The sequence below is a fragment of the Lactuca virosa genome, chromosome 4, assembly GCF_052849685.1.
Source record: "Lactuca virosa cultivar CGN04683 chromosome 4, Lactuca_virosa_CGN04683_v6, whole genome shotgun sequence".
Classification (NCBI taxonomy): Eukaryota; Viridiplantae; Streptophyta; class Magnoliopsida; order Asterales; family Asteraceae; genus Lactuca; species Lactuca virosa.
Genome location: NC_136429.1, coordinates 197882944 through 197899271, shown reverse-complemented (window position 1 = coordinate 197899271; position 16328 = coordinate 197882944). Strand labels below are relative to the sequence as shown.

The 16328-nt window shown below is 34.8% G+C and overlaps 1 protein-coding gene across 3 annotated transcripts; it reads left to right on the top strand.

The window, feature by feature from the left end:
* Positions 1–10560: 10560 nt before the first annotated feature.
* On the top strand, positions 10561–13702 carry LOC145107899 (RNA-binding (RRM/RBD/RNP motifs) family protein). 3 transcript variants are annotated; one of them, XR_013708015.1, is made up of 11 exons: positions 10561–10703; positions 10836–11205; positions 11283–11358; positions 11660–11789; positions 11932–12052; positions 12138–12229; positions 12318–12387; positions 12507–12593; positions 12678–12847; positions 13290–13359; positions 13463–13702. XR_013708015.1 is itself a non-coding variant. In XM_079044859.1 (9 exons), the coding sequence occupies exons 2-9, from the start codon at positions 10885–10887 to the stop codon at positions 12759–12761; spliced, it is 981 nt and encodes a 326-aa protein (XP_078900985.1). In that variant the 5' UTR covers positions 10561–10703; positions 10842–10884; the 3' UTR covers positions 12762–13129. The 3 variants fall into 3 exon arrangements, 2 of the variants coding, with proteins under 2 accessions (XP_078900985.1, XP_078900984.1); XM_079044859.1 differs by lacking the exons at positions 13290–13359; positions 13463–13702 and having other exon boundaries at positions 10842–11205; positions 12678–13129; XM_079044858.1 differs by lacking the exons at positions 13290–13359; positions 13463–13702 and having other exon boundaries at positions 12678–13129.
* Positions 13703–16328: the final 2626 nt, after the last annotated feature.

Sequence of the window (16328 nt, the reverse complement as noted above, 5' to 3'; positions counted from 1 at the left end):
GAACTGTTTTAGTTTTCTTTTCAACAATCTCGGAACCTTCATCATCAAATGAGACCTTCAGGCCAGTCCCTACTACCAGTTGCGAAAAACTTATAAGATTGTGTTGCAATCCTTCCATGTAGGCCACCTTTCGAATGAAAAAATCTCTGATCGTTATCATTCCATAGCCTTTTATTGTGCCATATGAGTTGTTTCCATACTTGACACAACCACCATCTTTTAGAGTCCGAAACTCCCTCAACTCTTCCCGTCTCCCTGTCATGTGACACGAGCAGCCACGATCGATATACCATTCGTCGTCGAACTGCTCGTCACTGATAACCTGCAAAAATCAAGCAGATTTAGGAACCCAAAGTTGCTTGGGTCCACATGAGCTTTTTACAGAACAGGGAATAGCAATAGAAAGATCAACCATATAAGTTCGTTTTATTAAAGTGGTTTCATCTTTCCTTTTGACGGTGAAAACTTTGACTTTGTTAGCTTTCGTTTTGTTTGAATCAGATTGTGGAATTTTATTTTGATTCTTAACAAACTTGTTCTCTTGTTTCCTAGTGTTAGCTGTCGTCTTCTTCGTTTGCGTTTCGTATTCTGAGACGAGCTTTCCTTTTCCCTTGATATCCTTGTTAGGATTTAGCTTCGGTTGAGAATAAGGATGATGGGATTTAGGATCGAAACTGGTCTTTCGGTTATTGTCGCTGCTAGATTTGGGACCGAAACTACTTCTTTGGGTTGTCTAACTGCAGGATTGGCAGTGAGTGCATGGATCAGAGTTAGCCTTTGATTTTTCTTTCGCCTTGTGATTGGACACCTTTTCTATGCGAACATAATTGGAGTTTTGGGAGTTCCAAAACTGCTTCCTTTCATTGAGATTCTTTTGATATCTCCTGTTTTGCTGGCGTTTTTGTTCAGCAAGCTGCTTTTGAGACTTGTGAATGTTTACTCTTGGCTTCGGTCTCTCGGCATGAGTTTCACTCTTCAATGAAGAGGTTTCGCTTGCCGCCTTCGTAGGTTCGCTTGGAATTTCTTTAGTACCACTTTGTGCTTGGTACATGAAAGCTTGTTGGCTTGTTGAGTGGTTCTGCCACATATCTGCCTTTGACTCTCCACGGTGTTCTTTCTGATAAACCGACAGTTTCGTCTCCATTGTCAATTGGAACAGAACAAAAATAATTATCACAACCACCTACGTTGTCTTCGTTTACTATGGCTGTAAGTTCGGTTGTGTGTTTCTGAGTAACTCCTGTTGTGGTGTATACCTGATTTGGTATTGTTTGTACCTTTTGATATACCACTGCCTTCGGTTTCAGAACTTTGGATTTATCTTGGGATATCCGAGCGAACTCAACCGAATTTTCAGATATAAGACCTTTGGTAAGTTCGGTTTTGCTTTTGACAAATTCTGAACAGTCAATTACATCTTCCACAGAAATTTCACTCATATCACTGTCCTCGTCGAATTCGGAAGAGTTTTCCACATTTATCTTGTTTTCTGAACTCAACTTGGTACTCAATGAGTCAAATTTCTGTACCGTTTCGGTCTTGATTTTTAATTTATCATTTTCGTCCAATAGGTTTTTAAGCATGTCCCTGTGGTCTTTGGACTTGATAAAGGACTCGATTTTGTCCAGACCGATTTTGTAGGCATCAGAAATCTCATTCGAAGAGACAATAGATTCACATTTATAACAATCAACATCTATTTCGTCTTCCTTTAATTCAAGGAAAGGCAAAATCATTTTGTGAATCTTATCTCCAATCTCACAATTTAAATACAACTGAGTAATATTGGAATAAAGACGTTTAGCAATTAAGCAAAAAATATTCCTTTGTTTCAAAAACTTCAAATTATTACGTTGCAAATAAATCAGTTCATCTTTTGCCCTAACTAACTCTAATTCCTTCTTCTCTATCCACATCCTTCGCTCCTCACTCTTGGAAGACACCCTGCTAAGTTGATCAGTTAGGTTAGAATTTGTGAGGCGAGTTTGTTTTAGACTACCACTTAAACTAGAACACTTGAATTTTAACTCATTTAATTCTTTTTCATAGTTATTAATTGGTATTTTTAGAGATTCGAGGATAGATTGTAGCTTCTTGATCAACTGATCACATTCGTTGACCTGCTCACCCATCGGTTTGGCAGCGAAGCATCTATCTTCTCTTTCCTTCGCCTCATCAGATCCACCGTCCGTTGTGTATCCTCTCATTTGTGACACACCAGGAGTCACCATTAAGCATCTTCCTGCAAACTCAACATTATCTTCCTTTACCACAAAAGCCCTACCATGCGTAGGTTTGTGAACTTCTTCATCCTCAAAGTCGGTAGACCAGACCTCTACTCCTCTGAACTCATCATCAACTAAGTTCTCCTGCACAATTAAAGCATTCATAGAATTGTTAGAGGTTTTCTTCTTCTTTATTTCCTCCAGCTTGCGTGAATGGTATGCTTCATCATCTTCTCCATCCTTCTTCTCAAACAGCTTTCTCAACATACAATCTTTGGCAAAATGATTTTTGCTGTGGCAGAAATTGCAGTCATATCCAGAATCACCTACAAGCTTGTTCTCCTTCTTCGATTCTTCTTGCTGAGGAGCATTTTTAACCTCTTCTTTCGCCTTTTCCGAACTATAGCTCCCTTGCCAGTTTCGGTTCTTAGAGGTGGGAAACTTTTTGCGAGCAAACTTCTTGAGATTTGAGATCATTAATGCATATTCATCATTTGTCAGATCACATTCAGAGAGATCCAACTCTTCTTCTTCTCCAGCCACGTTCTTGCCCTTTGAGAGAAGAGCCAAAGATCTCATACTAGACACCACCTTCGTTTCCTTAGTCACAACTTTCATGTGACTTGAGTATTCCCACAAGCTTCGCCAACGAATAGGTTTTGAACTGTTCATGAGCTTTCACAGTCGAAGCACAGCCATCCATTCGGGCCTTAGGTCATTCATGAAAGTGACCTTCTGCTCGATTACTTCTTTGCCAATTCCATGCTTGATCATCTTGCTGAGAATATGATTGAAACGATCGAACGCCTGAATGAGTTTTTCTTCTGGCTTTTGCTTGAACTCACCGAACTCAGAGAGCAAAAGAGTTTGTATTGAATGATCTAGATCCTCATCTGTGGAATACAGCTCCTTCAGTCTATCCCAGATTAGTTTTGTCGTCGTGCATGAACTAACCAGGTGAAAAGTATCAGATTGCAAGGAAAATCTGATCATCCTCATAACTTTAATGTTGCTCATCAGTTTGTCCTTCTCGTCTTGAGGAACGATCTCCACGTCGATCATCAGCTGATTGTACTCCATTTGAGTTTTGATGATTCTATTTGTTCCAGAGCGAGTAAACGGACCCAATGTGATAGCCTCCCAGATTAGATACCCATTATCCTCTGAACCAAGAACATAGTCTTCAAAGTGATGCGTCCAGACTTCGTAATCTTGAGTGTATAAAATCGGGATTATTGTAGTAGATCTGATGCTGTTGGATATGTTGATGAGGTTTGTTTGTGAATCTTCGTGAGACATGATGACCTATTTTGAATATCTGTCAAGAACCAGACTTGTAAGGTTGAATTAGGGTTTTATCAAAAACGTGGAACAACGTCAATAATGAGATGACGGCTTCAACGATTTTAACAAAAGCGGAAACCCTAGAGAGATTCTTCCAACAGAAGTGATGCGTATGAATTACACAGTCTCCTGCTCTGATACCAATTGATGAGAATTAAGTTCTCTAAGATCGTTTAGATTCGTAACAAATTTGGTCAAACACAGTAAAAGTAAAGAACACACGATGAATCAAACAAGAGCTGAATGATTAATATGCTCCACCTCAGAAGAGCTCGATAAAGAACTTCGACTATAGAGGTGTGCTAGGGTTACAGTACAATAAAGGAATAATAATTATCAAGCGTATAGAGAACGATGCATGCATGCATCTTATATACTAAACCCTAAAGACATAAACACAGTTGGACAGGCCCAAATCGTGATAACAATGGACCGAAGTAACAGACCCAATGACGCAACTCTTAGACCCAACAGTGGTTATATGGTTAAACCTAGTACGCGGGGCATACATAAGAGTACGTTGGGCATACTAGTGTTAAGCCTAGTACGTGGGGCGTACATAGGAGTGCGTTGTGCGTACTAGGCAGATGCATCGCGGGTGCTCTTTGGAGTACACTGGGCGTACCAGAATTACGCATGTCGTACTCCAGTCAGACCCAAACCCTAATTTAGGGTCGTGGACCCTATTTAAGCTCCTTAACTCACCAACAATCCCTATTATCTTCAACCTCCACCCCTTTTAAACCCTAGAAACGAAACCCTAGCCCCCATTTGAGTGGTTTTGAGCTTTTGGTGTCATTTCATGCATTTTGGTGTTCATAAAAGAAGAATGAGCTTTTTAGAGAAGTGTGAGATTGCTTGAAACTTTTGGATCCAGGCTTATTGCATCTTGATCTACCTTTTAGAGGTATAAAGTTTCTAACTTGATGTCTCTAGGTGTTAGATCTAGTTTAAGGAATGTTTTGGGTTCATTTTGGTCCTTAGAGTCATCCATGTGAGTTTAAGCTACTCCATGAGCTTAGAATGCTGGATCTTGGCATTTGTAAAGTCCTTTGTTCATAAAAATGTCATCTTGATGAGTTATGTTGGACCATGAATGCATTTGGGGTGCTTATTATGTATTTTATTAAGGATTTGGTCCCATTAAGCTATGCAAAAGGGTAAAGTTGCTAACTTTACGCGTTAAGACATCTCATTAGGGTCATATCCGAGTTTGGAAGTCATTGTCTTAACCATTAAGAGATTAATATGGATTTTTGGTCTCTGATGGGTACGCTGGGCGTACGTAGGAGTACGCTCAGCGTAATGGGTGTATCGTGCATCAATCGCTTGTACCTTGTGCTTCATTGCTGAGTACGCAGGGCGTACGTCGCTGGTACGCAGAGCGTACTCCCCATAATGGACATTTTGGGCCTTGTTGGGCCATTGGACTTATGATTTTGGGCCATGTTTTGGCTATGGACCTTCTTAAAATTGTTCCCATGATAGTTTTTGGGCCCAATTAGGAAGTTGGTCCATATTGGGATTTGGGTTGCCATTTTGGGCTTTTGTGTATTTGGGTTGGACCTTGGTTATGGAACAAGTAAGAAAAGGGTAAAATGGTCTTTTACTCTTTAGGAAGCTGGTTTATGGAGTAGGCCTCAGATTTTGGGTTATCGGGATAATTATTTATTAAGATTGTATTTATTGTTAGTTGGCGCGAGGTTATCCGATTCAGCAGCCCGATCAGTTATTTGATTATCAGCGGATTGAGGTGAGTCTCCTCACTGTACTCGTGGGTCGAAGGCATCAATGTTGGCCCACTAGGTTCTGTTATGCTAGTTGTCTTTGTGACTCTTGCATTGTATGTTGGGCTACGCCCATTTGTATGCTGGGTTAGGCCCATTGTATGTCGGGCTAGGCCCATTTGTATGTTGGGTTAGGACCACGGATCAGGAGGGGCTAGAACCATTGTATGTTATGTAGGTGCTAACTGTCTTTGTGACTTTTGCATTTGTATGACAGGGCTAGGCCCATTAGATTGACAGGGCTAGGTCCATTATGGTGGGTTGGGCCTAATATGCGGGCTGGGCCCAATGTGAGGGCTAGGCCCAATGATATGTATGGTATGCGGTATTTTGAGGAACTCACTAAGCTTTGTGCTTACGGTTTTTATGGTTATGGTTTCAGGTACTTCCGGCTCGAAAGGGAAGGGCACGGCTTGATCGCAGCGCATCCACCCATGTTTCGACATTATTGTACTCTGGTAACTGTTTTCTTATAAAATACTTTTGAATATTTAGAAAAAGGATATTGAATGTTGTCTAAAAGATAATTAATGTTTTGGTTGAATTAAAAATGAAATTTTTACCTCATAATTTTGGGACGTTACACATTTCTCATCTTTCTTCTCATAGGCATTATAGTGTGACGTTTCTTGATTTTTTATTACTGCTGCAATCTGTGGTGTTTCTTCGAGGTTTTGCATTCACGTGATATGACTCGCGTCGACAACTGGGTCTTCTTCGTTGGCCATTTGTTGTGGAGCCCCACAGATAGCGCCAATTGATGTGCCTCCTGGTTCACTTTCCATGGTATGTGAGAACTATTGATTTCTTCACCATTAAGTTAACCTGGAGACAACACATAACTCGTAACCTGATTGGTTGGGAGAGGGTCCCGAACCAACGCTCCGATAATAAAGTCAGAAAAGACTTTAAGAGTATGTCGAGAGTCGATTAAGGGTTAATAGAACATTGTATGTCTTTGCGTACATTGTAAAGTGATTTTCGTTGCTTATTTATAGTTGATATTTAGGAGGCTATGACCTCTTCTTGTACCGAGCAGGTTTGCCATCTTGTCGTGTTAATTGCCATATGACCAAAGGTACAATTGTATGTACTTGTTAGCAGTTTGAAAACTGTTTCTCATTGATCAAATGATCTATCAGTCATGTATCATAATACAATCATGTATCATAATACATAATGTCTTATTAGAGTCCCAATATACGATAACACTGTTGTGACATCAATCTGTATCTTAGTCGTTATTTTTTTGAGGTTCGGTACTTATACATACGGTAGGTATCTGGTTCGATATATACCTGGTCTAGTATATATATGGTTCGATATATGCATGGTTCAGGATATACCTAGTTCGGTTAGTGAGGGTATATCCGTAGCTTCGAGCTAGGCTTTACTATATTACATAAAATTATAAAGTGCATGTTTATTAGATATGGTCGTCACAATAATGCTTATTAATATCTTGTGCATGCATTTAAAACTATGTATGTGTATCAAAAACCATAATAGAATCATGGAATGCTTCATTATATTAAAACTTGTTTCCATGTTTAATTAAGGAATATGAAAGCGTATATAAGACATATGTTAATGTTCTCTATGATGAATAACAAGACCATTCTATAAATCAGATATAGATTCTATAATAACTAAAAACGAATACAAAAAAAATACGTGGTTTGATTTCATCACAAAATTTTGAAAATTACTACTATATGAAGGAAAACAACAAATACCTCTTCCTTCTTATTCCGTTATGCCTCTTATAGTTACCTCCTTCCTTGACGCATAGAGAGCAACCGTCAAAATGGTCCAAAATGTCTAATCCAAGAAAAAAAATTCACATACCATAAAAAATCTGGTCATTTTCTTTAAAACCCTCATTCTTGAGGATCATTTATGTGAATATCACATTTATAAATATTCGTTGATTTATATAAACACATATATTGACCCATTAAGTTTAACAATACATTTTTATGGTGTATATTCTAAGATTTATCGAGGATGGGAGATCCCATTTCCTAATGCAACGATTGTCATTACATATTAGTTTTATTTTATTAACTAGATTATGACCCGCGTAAAACGCTGGGAACATATAAAAATGTACATATAAATGTATAAAAAAATTGGCACTATAAAAAAATAAAGTAACAATATCAATGAATATTTTTGAAACTACGATGCTATTAATGAAATTTTTTGCAAAGTTTAATGCTATTAATGAATATTTTTTTTCCAGAAAACAATCCTTTAAATGATCTTCAATATACAAAAAATGTAACTTTTCATATCAACTAAAAATAATCCAAAAAAGTCATTTTTTTAAGAGTACGATGCTATATATGAACTTTTTTTTTCTTTCACAGTTCAATACTAAAAGCAATTTTTTCCAGAAAATATCTTAATATAAAGTTAAAAGAGCATATTGTAAAATACTTATCGATCTACATGAGCAAGAATTAAACATTTCCATCAATACCCAATAAGGCATATAAATCATGACTCATTCTGTAATAAATTCCAACGCCCCACAATGTGGAATCCTATCAGTGGCAGCATTCCAGAACTCAGGCCACATTGGATAATCAATATGAAGAGAAGCTGCTATAAAAAATAATAATTGTCACTATCTTATACAAATATTATAGATTATTGGGGTGTTAGATAGTGTAATAACTTGCCAACAAAAAAATACCAACACCCTGTAGACATCACTTGTACAACATTTAATAAAAATACAAAAACGTTATAAAAAAATAAACTATACTTATGATATCTCTTCTAAGGTACATATGATTATTGAAATTAATGCCAACAAAAATCTTCAATATTTAAGTGGCTCTAAATACAACTACCCTCTAGTTTTAGGGCCCTTGACTTCACCCCACTCCCAAGCAGAAACGGTCCTTCAAATACTCTAAAAAACCTGAAACATTAAAATATACACACAAAAAGATGAAAGGGTAGAATGAACTTTCAAATATAACAACAATATTTTATAGACAATACTACAAACAAGCTAGAAACATGCAAATAGAGATGAAAGAACATCATAATTAGATTAACACCATACACTCATTTAGTCTTATTTTTCTTCTTCCCTTATAGGAGTTTATAAAACATTTTCTATTGTATGATGGATTTCTAAATTACTTTTTTGAGATATGTGAGGTTGCAAAGAATGGAACAACAAAGAAATGGAATGGATCGATAATCATAAAAGCAAGATAATAGAATAAGTAATTCAATTCCAAAAACATGTTTGTGAGGCATAGAATGGAACATAATGAAAATTTCATATGATTTTCTATGTTATATATTGCAATTTAAAATTATAAAGATAATCCTTCACATATCTTTGTTTAGTTATTATTATGTAATTAAAAATGATTTATATTGCAACTTTTATACTAATATCTTCTCTTATTGCTGAGAAAATCTTGATACTTACAATGTTCCCAACCCTATTTTCAAGAGTGTATGGTGTACTCATTTATCCTTGAGAATGTAAACTCAATAAGAAGATTCAAACCAGTTAAACTAAAGAATAAGGCTGTGAAAGGTTCTTACTATGCTTCTCGACATGCCCAGACAACGCAAGTTAACCAAAAAAAAACCCTGCTAATTAACCAAAATTAATCAATCTCAAACATTTTCCAATAAGATTTATCGATGTAATCTATTTACATGGTATACTAAAACTTTATCTTTTCTTTGCTATTGAGTCTAAAAGATGTTTTTTTTTGTAATATTAAAACAGGATAGGTGAATAACTTATTTCTGAAAGCCCAATTTGTATCTTTAAAAGATGTTTTTTACAATAAATCAAAACACATATCACCACTGGGTTTTGCTGAGTTGTAGAAATGTGGATCACTCACTGGTATAAGGGTTTAAATTTCATCTCCAAATCTAGGAAGGGATCGAATGGGTAAAGCATTATAGATATTGAATCGAGTATATCTTCCATTCATGACTTGGTAAGCCACAAAAAAATCATTGACTAAATGCATATAAAAAAATGTAAAAATAAAAAAGAAAATCGACATATACAAATTCACTACCTAGTAGACATATCTTCCAAATCGAAACAATGGATGAGAGGTAGCGGTGCTGCTGTGTCCATCCTTTTGCTCTCCTGATAACTATAACTTAAAAAAATCAAAATCAACAATACAGATCATAAGAACAAAAATCGAAGCAGATTCAGAAAATGTAATCATTATGGATTTAAACTTAAATCGAAAGGTTTTATAGATTGGAACTTCATAGTTGAAACAAAATAAAAGAAACATAATCTAAAATGTACCCAAAATCGATCTAAACTACGATCAAATTAAAGTATAATCCAAAGAAATTTATCTCTATATCATTCCTCCTTCTTTCATGATGATCGAACACAAGACTGATCTACACAAATCGAAGCCCACATATATTTTATTTCTTCTTTCCCCCATTTTCTTTCCCACTACAAAACTTAGGTTAGATAAATTATGTAAAGAAAAAAGGGAGAGAGGGTAGGGGTACTGGAAATGAGGATGGGGCGGAGTATTTTTTCATTTTATTTTTGGTGAGATTTAATTGCCATTAATAAAATTACTAATTTAATTCATTTTATTTTTGATGAGATTTAATTGTCATTAATAGAATTACTAATTTAATTCATTTTATTTTTGGTGAGATTTAATTGTCATTAATCGACTTCCTAATTTAAAACATAATATATGTTTTATAAAATTTATAGACAAAAATAAAGGGGTTGACAAAGATGATGACAGCAAACAATCCAATGGTGGAAAATATAGGATTGAAATGCAATCAATGACCCTAATTTCTTCAATTTAGAATTAAAGGTTCTCTTTTAATAATATTTAGAGATACGTCTTTTCTTACCTCCCAAACAACGTGAATCGACAAATCGTTTCCAATAAAGTAACCAAGCAAAACGAAAAAAATGGTAATCAACTATTTTATTGCATTGTCCATTTCATTCACTGATCTATTTCATTCCATTCCATTCCATTCCGGCCAAGCAAACCGATCTAAAGGAATTAACAATGCGATAAATACGAGTTTGTGCTTGATAGATAAAAGTGAGAGAGTTGGAGGGTTGAAGTTGACAAGTTAGAAGTAAAAAGGAATTGAATGTATATAATAAGAAATTTGAAGGATTGGTTGGTAATAAGGTCAATTGTATTACTGATCAGTTGCAAAATAAGCAGCAATGATTCATGAACCAAATACCCAGTTTGTGCGATTAGGGTTAAACTCGGAGAGAAAACCTAATATATCGTCTGTTTTCATCACTTTATTCTGGATTGGAGTTCCAATCTTTGATTCTGTAAGTTTTCCATTATCTTTGTTGTTTAAATGTGTAAAACTCTTTTGTAAATCTATAAATCTGAGTTTGATAAATTTCATCGAGTAGTTGTAGGAGTATTTGTACAAAGTTGAGTTAAAAACTCTGTTTTAGATGCAGGATATCTTGTATTTGTGAACAAATCCACTGATCAAGACAACAGATGGCCGGTAACGGAATGCATCAATACCATCCACAGTGGCCACCGGCCCAAGCTCCTACTGGCGCCGTCGTTGTTCCGAATCCATCTCCACACTCGCACCATTCTCCCATGTCAATGGACAATCGTCTCGCCGTTGACGAGGTTAGGACGATCTTCATTTCCGGTTTGCCGGAGGACGTTAAAGAGAGAGAACTGCAGAATCTGCTAAGATGGTTACCCGGGTTCGAAGCTTCGCAGGTTAACTTCAAAGGAGAAGTCCCTATGGGTTTTGCTCTTTTCTCCGCACCGCATTTTGCTGTTGCTGCCAGAGACACCCTTCAGGTAATCCATAATTCCATATGATCACTTGTTAAAAGATGTATAATGAGTATGCTTATTGGTTATGTTTTCTGGCCTAGGATATGGTTTTTGATGCTGAATCGAAGTCAGTCTTGCACACAGAAATGGCCAAGAAAAATTTGTTTGTGAAACGGGGTGAGTTTCCTTTCATTAAGTTTAGATACCTTGATTTGTGTGCGAACAAAGCCACAGTGTCTTGTATATTGTTGCAGGTTTGTGTTCACTTTAGGTTGTCTCGTATATACACATATATTGGAACCCGAAAAATTGTTAATCTTATAGCTAGTAAACCATGATAACCTACACAAGCACATATGATCCTGCTACATCAAACTCTTGTAGGGTTTCCCCCATTGTAAACCAGTGTCAACTGTTGGATTTCTTCCGTAGCTTTCTTTTATTATGTGATGTCATTTATTGTTCATTTGTTCTGCAGGAATAATACCTGATCCAAATTCTTTTGATCAAAGTAAACGTATGCGGACAGGTGGCGACTATACACACACTGGGTTCTCAAGCCCATCCCCATTCCATCCTCCACCTCCACCTGTTTGGGGTCCACATGGGTTAGTATTATTTTTTTATGTCATAGTTTGTTTGTATGAAGGAGAATGTTACATTTCCAGAAGCTGGTATGCTCTTTGATCTGTATTTTGGCTATGTTTTCTAAATTTGTTATATCATATAATCTTTATCTAAATTTGTTAGGTATATGGCCCCACCACCACCACCACCCTATGACCCTTATGGAGCCTATCCTCTTTCTCAAGTACCCATGGCTCCTCCTCCTGCTCCTGTACCTGCACCTAGCAGTTATATGCCAATTCAGGTGCTGATGACATGATTGATTCTTTTATTAAAACTATGCAGAACTTGAAGTGCTCATTTTGTACTATATCTTATTCAATTTTTAGAACACGAAAGATAATCCTCCTTGCAATACCCTGTTTATTGGAAATCTTGGGGAGAACATAAACGAAGAAGAACTAAGAGGACTTTTCAGTGTGTAAGATTCTCTTTTTACCCCTTAAAGAAAAACCTTGTTCGTGAATGTTTTTATTTATCTAGAAACACTTGTACTTGTGCAAATGCAGGCAACCTGGATTTAAGCAGATGAAGGTCTTGAGACAGGAAAGGCACACTGTTTGCTTTATTGAGTTTGAGGTATGATAAGATTCTGTTTCACTTTCACTTTATTATGGTTTATGAATTGCCCTTTTCTGGAAACTACATCATGTTTTTTAATTAAAATCTTGTGTTGTGTTGATGATTGATCTCCACAGGATGTGAATAGTGCAACAAATGTGCATCATATGTTGCAGGGGGCTGTTATCCCTAGTTCCACTTCTGTTGGCATGCGAATACAATATCCTTATACATTTTCTCATACATTTGTGTTTGGTTATATATATTATATATCTTTTTGTTGTTTTCTTCAACATGAGAAAACATATTCAAAGAATCCGTTTGGGAAAAGGAAGGATGGTGGTGGGTATCCACTGTCAAATGGATCACTAGCGGTTGTTAGTTACCAGTAGCTGGAAGGGGATGTACTCTGTCTATTCTCTATGCTTTGACTTTGAGAAAAAAGAACATACTGTTACTGATAGGATGCATATTGGTGGTGGGCATGCATCCATTTCATCATCATCATCATCATCATCAAGTCATGATCATGCTCATGAACAATGCATTAGCATATCACTTGCATGTAATTGGAGAGGGTTAGGGTTTGTGTGAGCATATATGTCTTAGTGTATTATTAGTAGTATCTGAGACATGCATTTTAAGCATCTTGTTGACTTATATGTTATAGATTTGTGGGTGTTGTTATGTTTGATTTTTCTTCTTTTTCATCACATCTGTCATTATTATTATGGAATTATTATCTACATTACATTTGTCATCTCATGTTTTTGTAAGTGTATGTGCAAAGGAAATGGAGGAAATGATTTCATGTCATGTCATCAAGCATCTCATGGCATGAGTTTATAATAATAGTTAGCATGACATCATCATCATCATCATCATCATCTAGGCCATAATTTGACAATCTAAAAATTCAGGGATCAAAGAAAGCACATACACCATGGGGGATCTTTCAGGGTCAAGGACTGAACTGCTCTTTTGTTTCAGGTAATATTAGTAAATCACTGTCATAACATAAGCCAAACATATGAAGTTGGGTTAGGGTTGGATTTTTGATGTATATTTTTTTTCATTGAATGTTGAAATGCAGCAAGTGTTGGCAAGAAAAGAAAAGAGAAGATGATTATCATCATAGTCATACTCCATGATGGAGATACAAAATCGAAATTTGAAGCAAGCCTAGAAAATTTGTTGGGTTGACTTCTTTTGACTTGTGTTTTTTGGTTGGTCTATGAGAAAAACATCAACAAGTCTAAATGGAAATTTTAAACTTGCAGCATCTTTGTATGTAAATAGAATAAGAAAAATAGTAAATTACAAATTCATTCTCTGTCCTTAACTAAAAATACGCAAGTTTTGAAATCGTATAGGGTTGCATTTACTTCTTAAACCCATATAAAACTCAGAAGTTTGTAATTTAGTTGAAGAAAAATGAACATGTAAAATTGATATGGTGGTGTTATGGTCTTGAAATTGAACATGTCAAAATGAAGCATAATTCCTTATTTTAGCTTTTGAAGTAGAGAATACAACTTGGTTTATCATCAATTGCTTGTTGTGGAAGTGGAAAGCAATAATTGTAGTGGTGGTTATAGGATTAGGTTGTGGGGTATGCTTTTGTTCTCGTGTTGCCTTTTCTCTAAGATATTTCAACAACATGTGAAATCGTTTCGCTAAATTTGGAAATCCGACAAGTGATGTGACGTGAGATTTTACATTTTAGGTTAAGGGCATGTTAGAGAAATCATAAGACTTTACATTAATTACGTATTTTATATGAAGTTGATCCAATCCAATTGGTCTCTTGTATTGTATGTGACTCATAGGTGATCACAGACAGATGTCCACCAACTACGGACCCTTCTTCGATACAATGAGACTATGAGAGTACGCCACGGAAAGGTGGATACGAGAAATACCATATTGTATTCATTTTATTCAAAAATTATACCGATTGACCACTCACATTTTTTCTACAAGTCATGTATTTCTTTTTCAAAAAATTGTCTCATTCCATAGAGATATTGGACAAACTATTGAGTGAAACCATGTACGTGCTACTTGTAAAATTTCCAAGAAATCATAGTTTACGAACACTTTTATCAAAAGTATTATAGTTTATCTTTTTTTTTTTGTTCAAGTTTTTGCAAAGAAATCTACGCTAACATAAACACTTATATAGACTTTTAACCATTTTTAAAAGGTATCTTTAGATTTAGAGTTAAAGTCGAAATTAGAGCATCTCAATGGTGGGTTTTTTTTATAGCTTATTACTATTTGTTTAAGTGGTCAAAATAATTAAACACCATTGAAGTGCATGACTTATTTGCTTATTTTTAAACACCATTCAACACCACTGAGTGGTCAATCTAGTTTAAAGGTTTGAACAATCAACCCCTTTTTCTTTAAAGATATTTCATTTTCTATCTTTGATTTATTTATTATTTATCTAAAATTTATATATAAACAAATATATAATATATAAATATAAATTATAGTAATATATAAATCGTTTGTACGTGAATGAATGTTTATATTAAAATATGATGTGTTTAAAATACGATTAGTTAAACGGGGGGTTTTATATAATATTTTAGATAGATAAGGATAAAATAGTTAAATTATAAAAAAAAAGTTATAAAAAAGTTGAATCATTGGAGAAACAATTTAATTAGAGGTCAATAAAAATAAAGTAGTGAAGTGATAATATTTTTGACCTATAATATAGGTTTACCATTGGAGATGCTCTTAGACATTAAGGTTGTGTTTGGCGCGTCATAAGTAGCTGATAAGCTAGTTTTTTTTTCTTCGCACTTTTTAAAATTGTAATGGTTAACAAACCAAAAACGAATTAATAATTAAAAATTAATAATATTTAGACTAGTTTTTTTTTTTTTTTTTTTTTTTTTTTTAGTTTCCGGATATGCCTTTAATTAGTTATAAGAAACTTATTTTTCTAAATAACTTTTATGTCATTTTATATCTTCCTACTAGCTTATCAACTAGTTTTTATCAAATTTTATTTTTTGTCAACCATTCAATTATTAGCTAGTAGCCAAACAAAGCCTGAACTATTGAATTTGTGCTTATATAATTACTAAATTTTCCTAAAGTTGTAAAAGGTGAACATATTTTTGTTAAACATAGTACTTTTGAGTTATGACGTATGACAGTTCATTATTAATGACTATTTTAAACAAGTTTTATGACTTTTTATTGCTTAAGTTAAATTTAACGGCTAAATGAACATAAATTTAGTAACTTAATGTCTTATTTCGAATGAGAAATTAAATTACCTCCTACTTTTTATTCCTACAATTATTCTTACCCACTAAAATTATGACAAATCACCATTCAATTTAATTTTATTTGATATATTCCTAATATAGCCTTAATGAATTAGTTAGAAAAATATGGAATGATGACACTTATCATAATTTTATTGGGTAGGAACATTTGTAGGCATAAAAAGTAGGAAACAATTTAATTTCTCATTTCGAATTAACCCTTAACCCTTGATTTACCAAATCTTTTACTAAGATGTGCTACTTTTTATAGTAGAAAAGTCGAAATAAATACCACTGAAAACATAGTTAGAAGTCACATCGACAGTTTGTGTTGATGGAATTAACATAATTGAAGAAAAAATTATATAAATGATGTCTGTGGTTAACAAAAAGTCATTACTTGGATTGCTATTTTTTTTTTTAACGAAGATGATCCCATTGGTTTAGAAAAACTTCATGGTTGATCATCACTTTTATACCTTTATTGTTATTATTTTTTTTATTAAGTACAATTTAATTTAATCTCTATATTATTCTTAAATTATAAATGACCACACCATACATATCCCACTCTACCCGCCTTTCTTTCATAGTCAAATTGTCCACTACCACTACCACCACCCTCACCAAGCAAACTTTTTCCTTCTTCCAACCATCTACACATCCTTC

Coding starts and splice junctions, on each gene's coding strand:
- LOC145107899 (XM_079044859.1), top strand. CDS start 10,885: ATGGCCGGTAACGGAATGCATCAATACCATCCACAGTGGCCACCGGCC. Junction 11,790..11,931: donor CCTGTTTGGGGTCCACATGG/GTTAGTATTATT, acceptor TAAATTTGTTAG/GTATATGGCCCCACCACCAC. Junction 12,230..12,317: donor CTAAGAGGACTTTTCAGTGT/GTAAGATTCTCT, acceptor GTGCAAATGCAG/GCAACCTGGATTTAAGCAGA.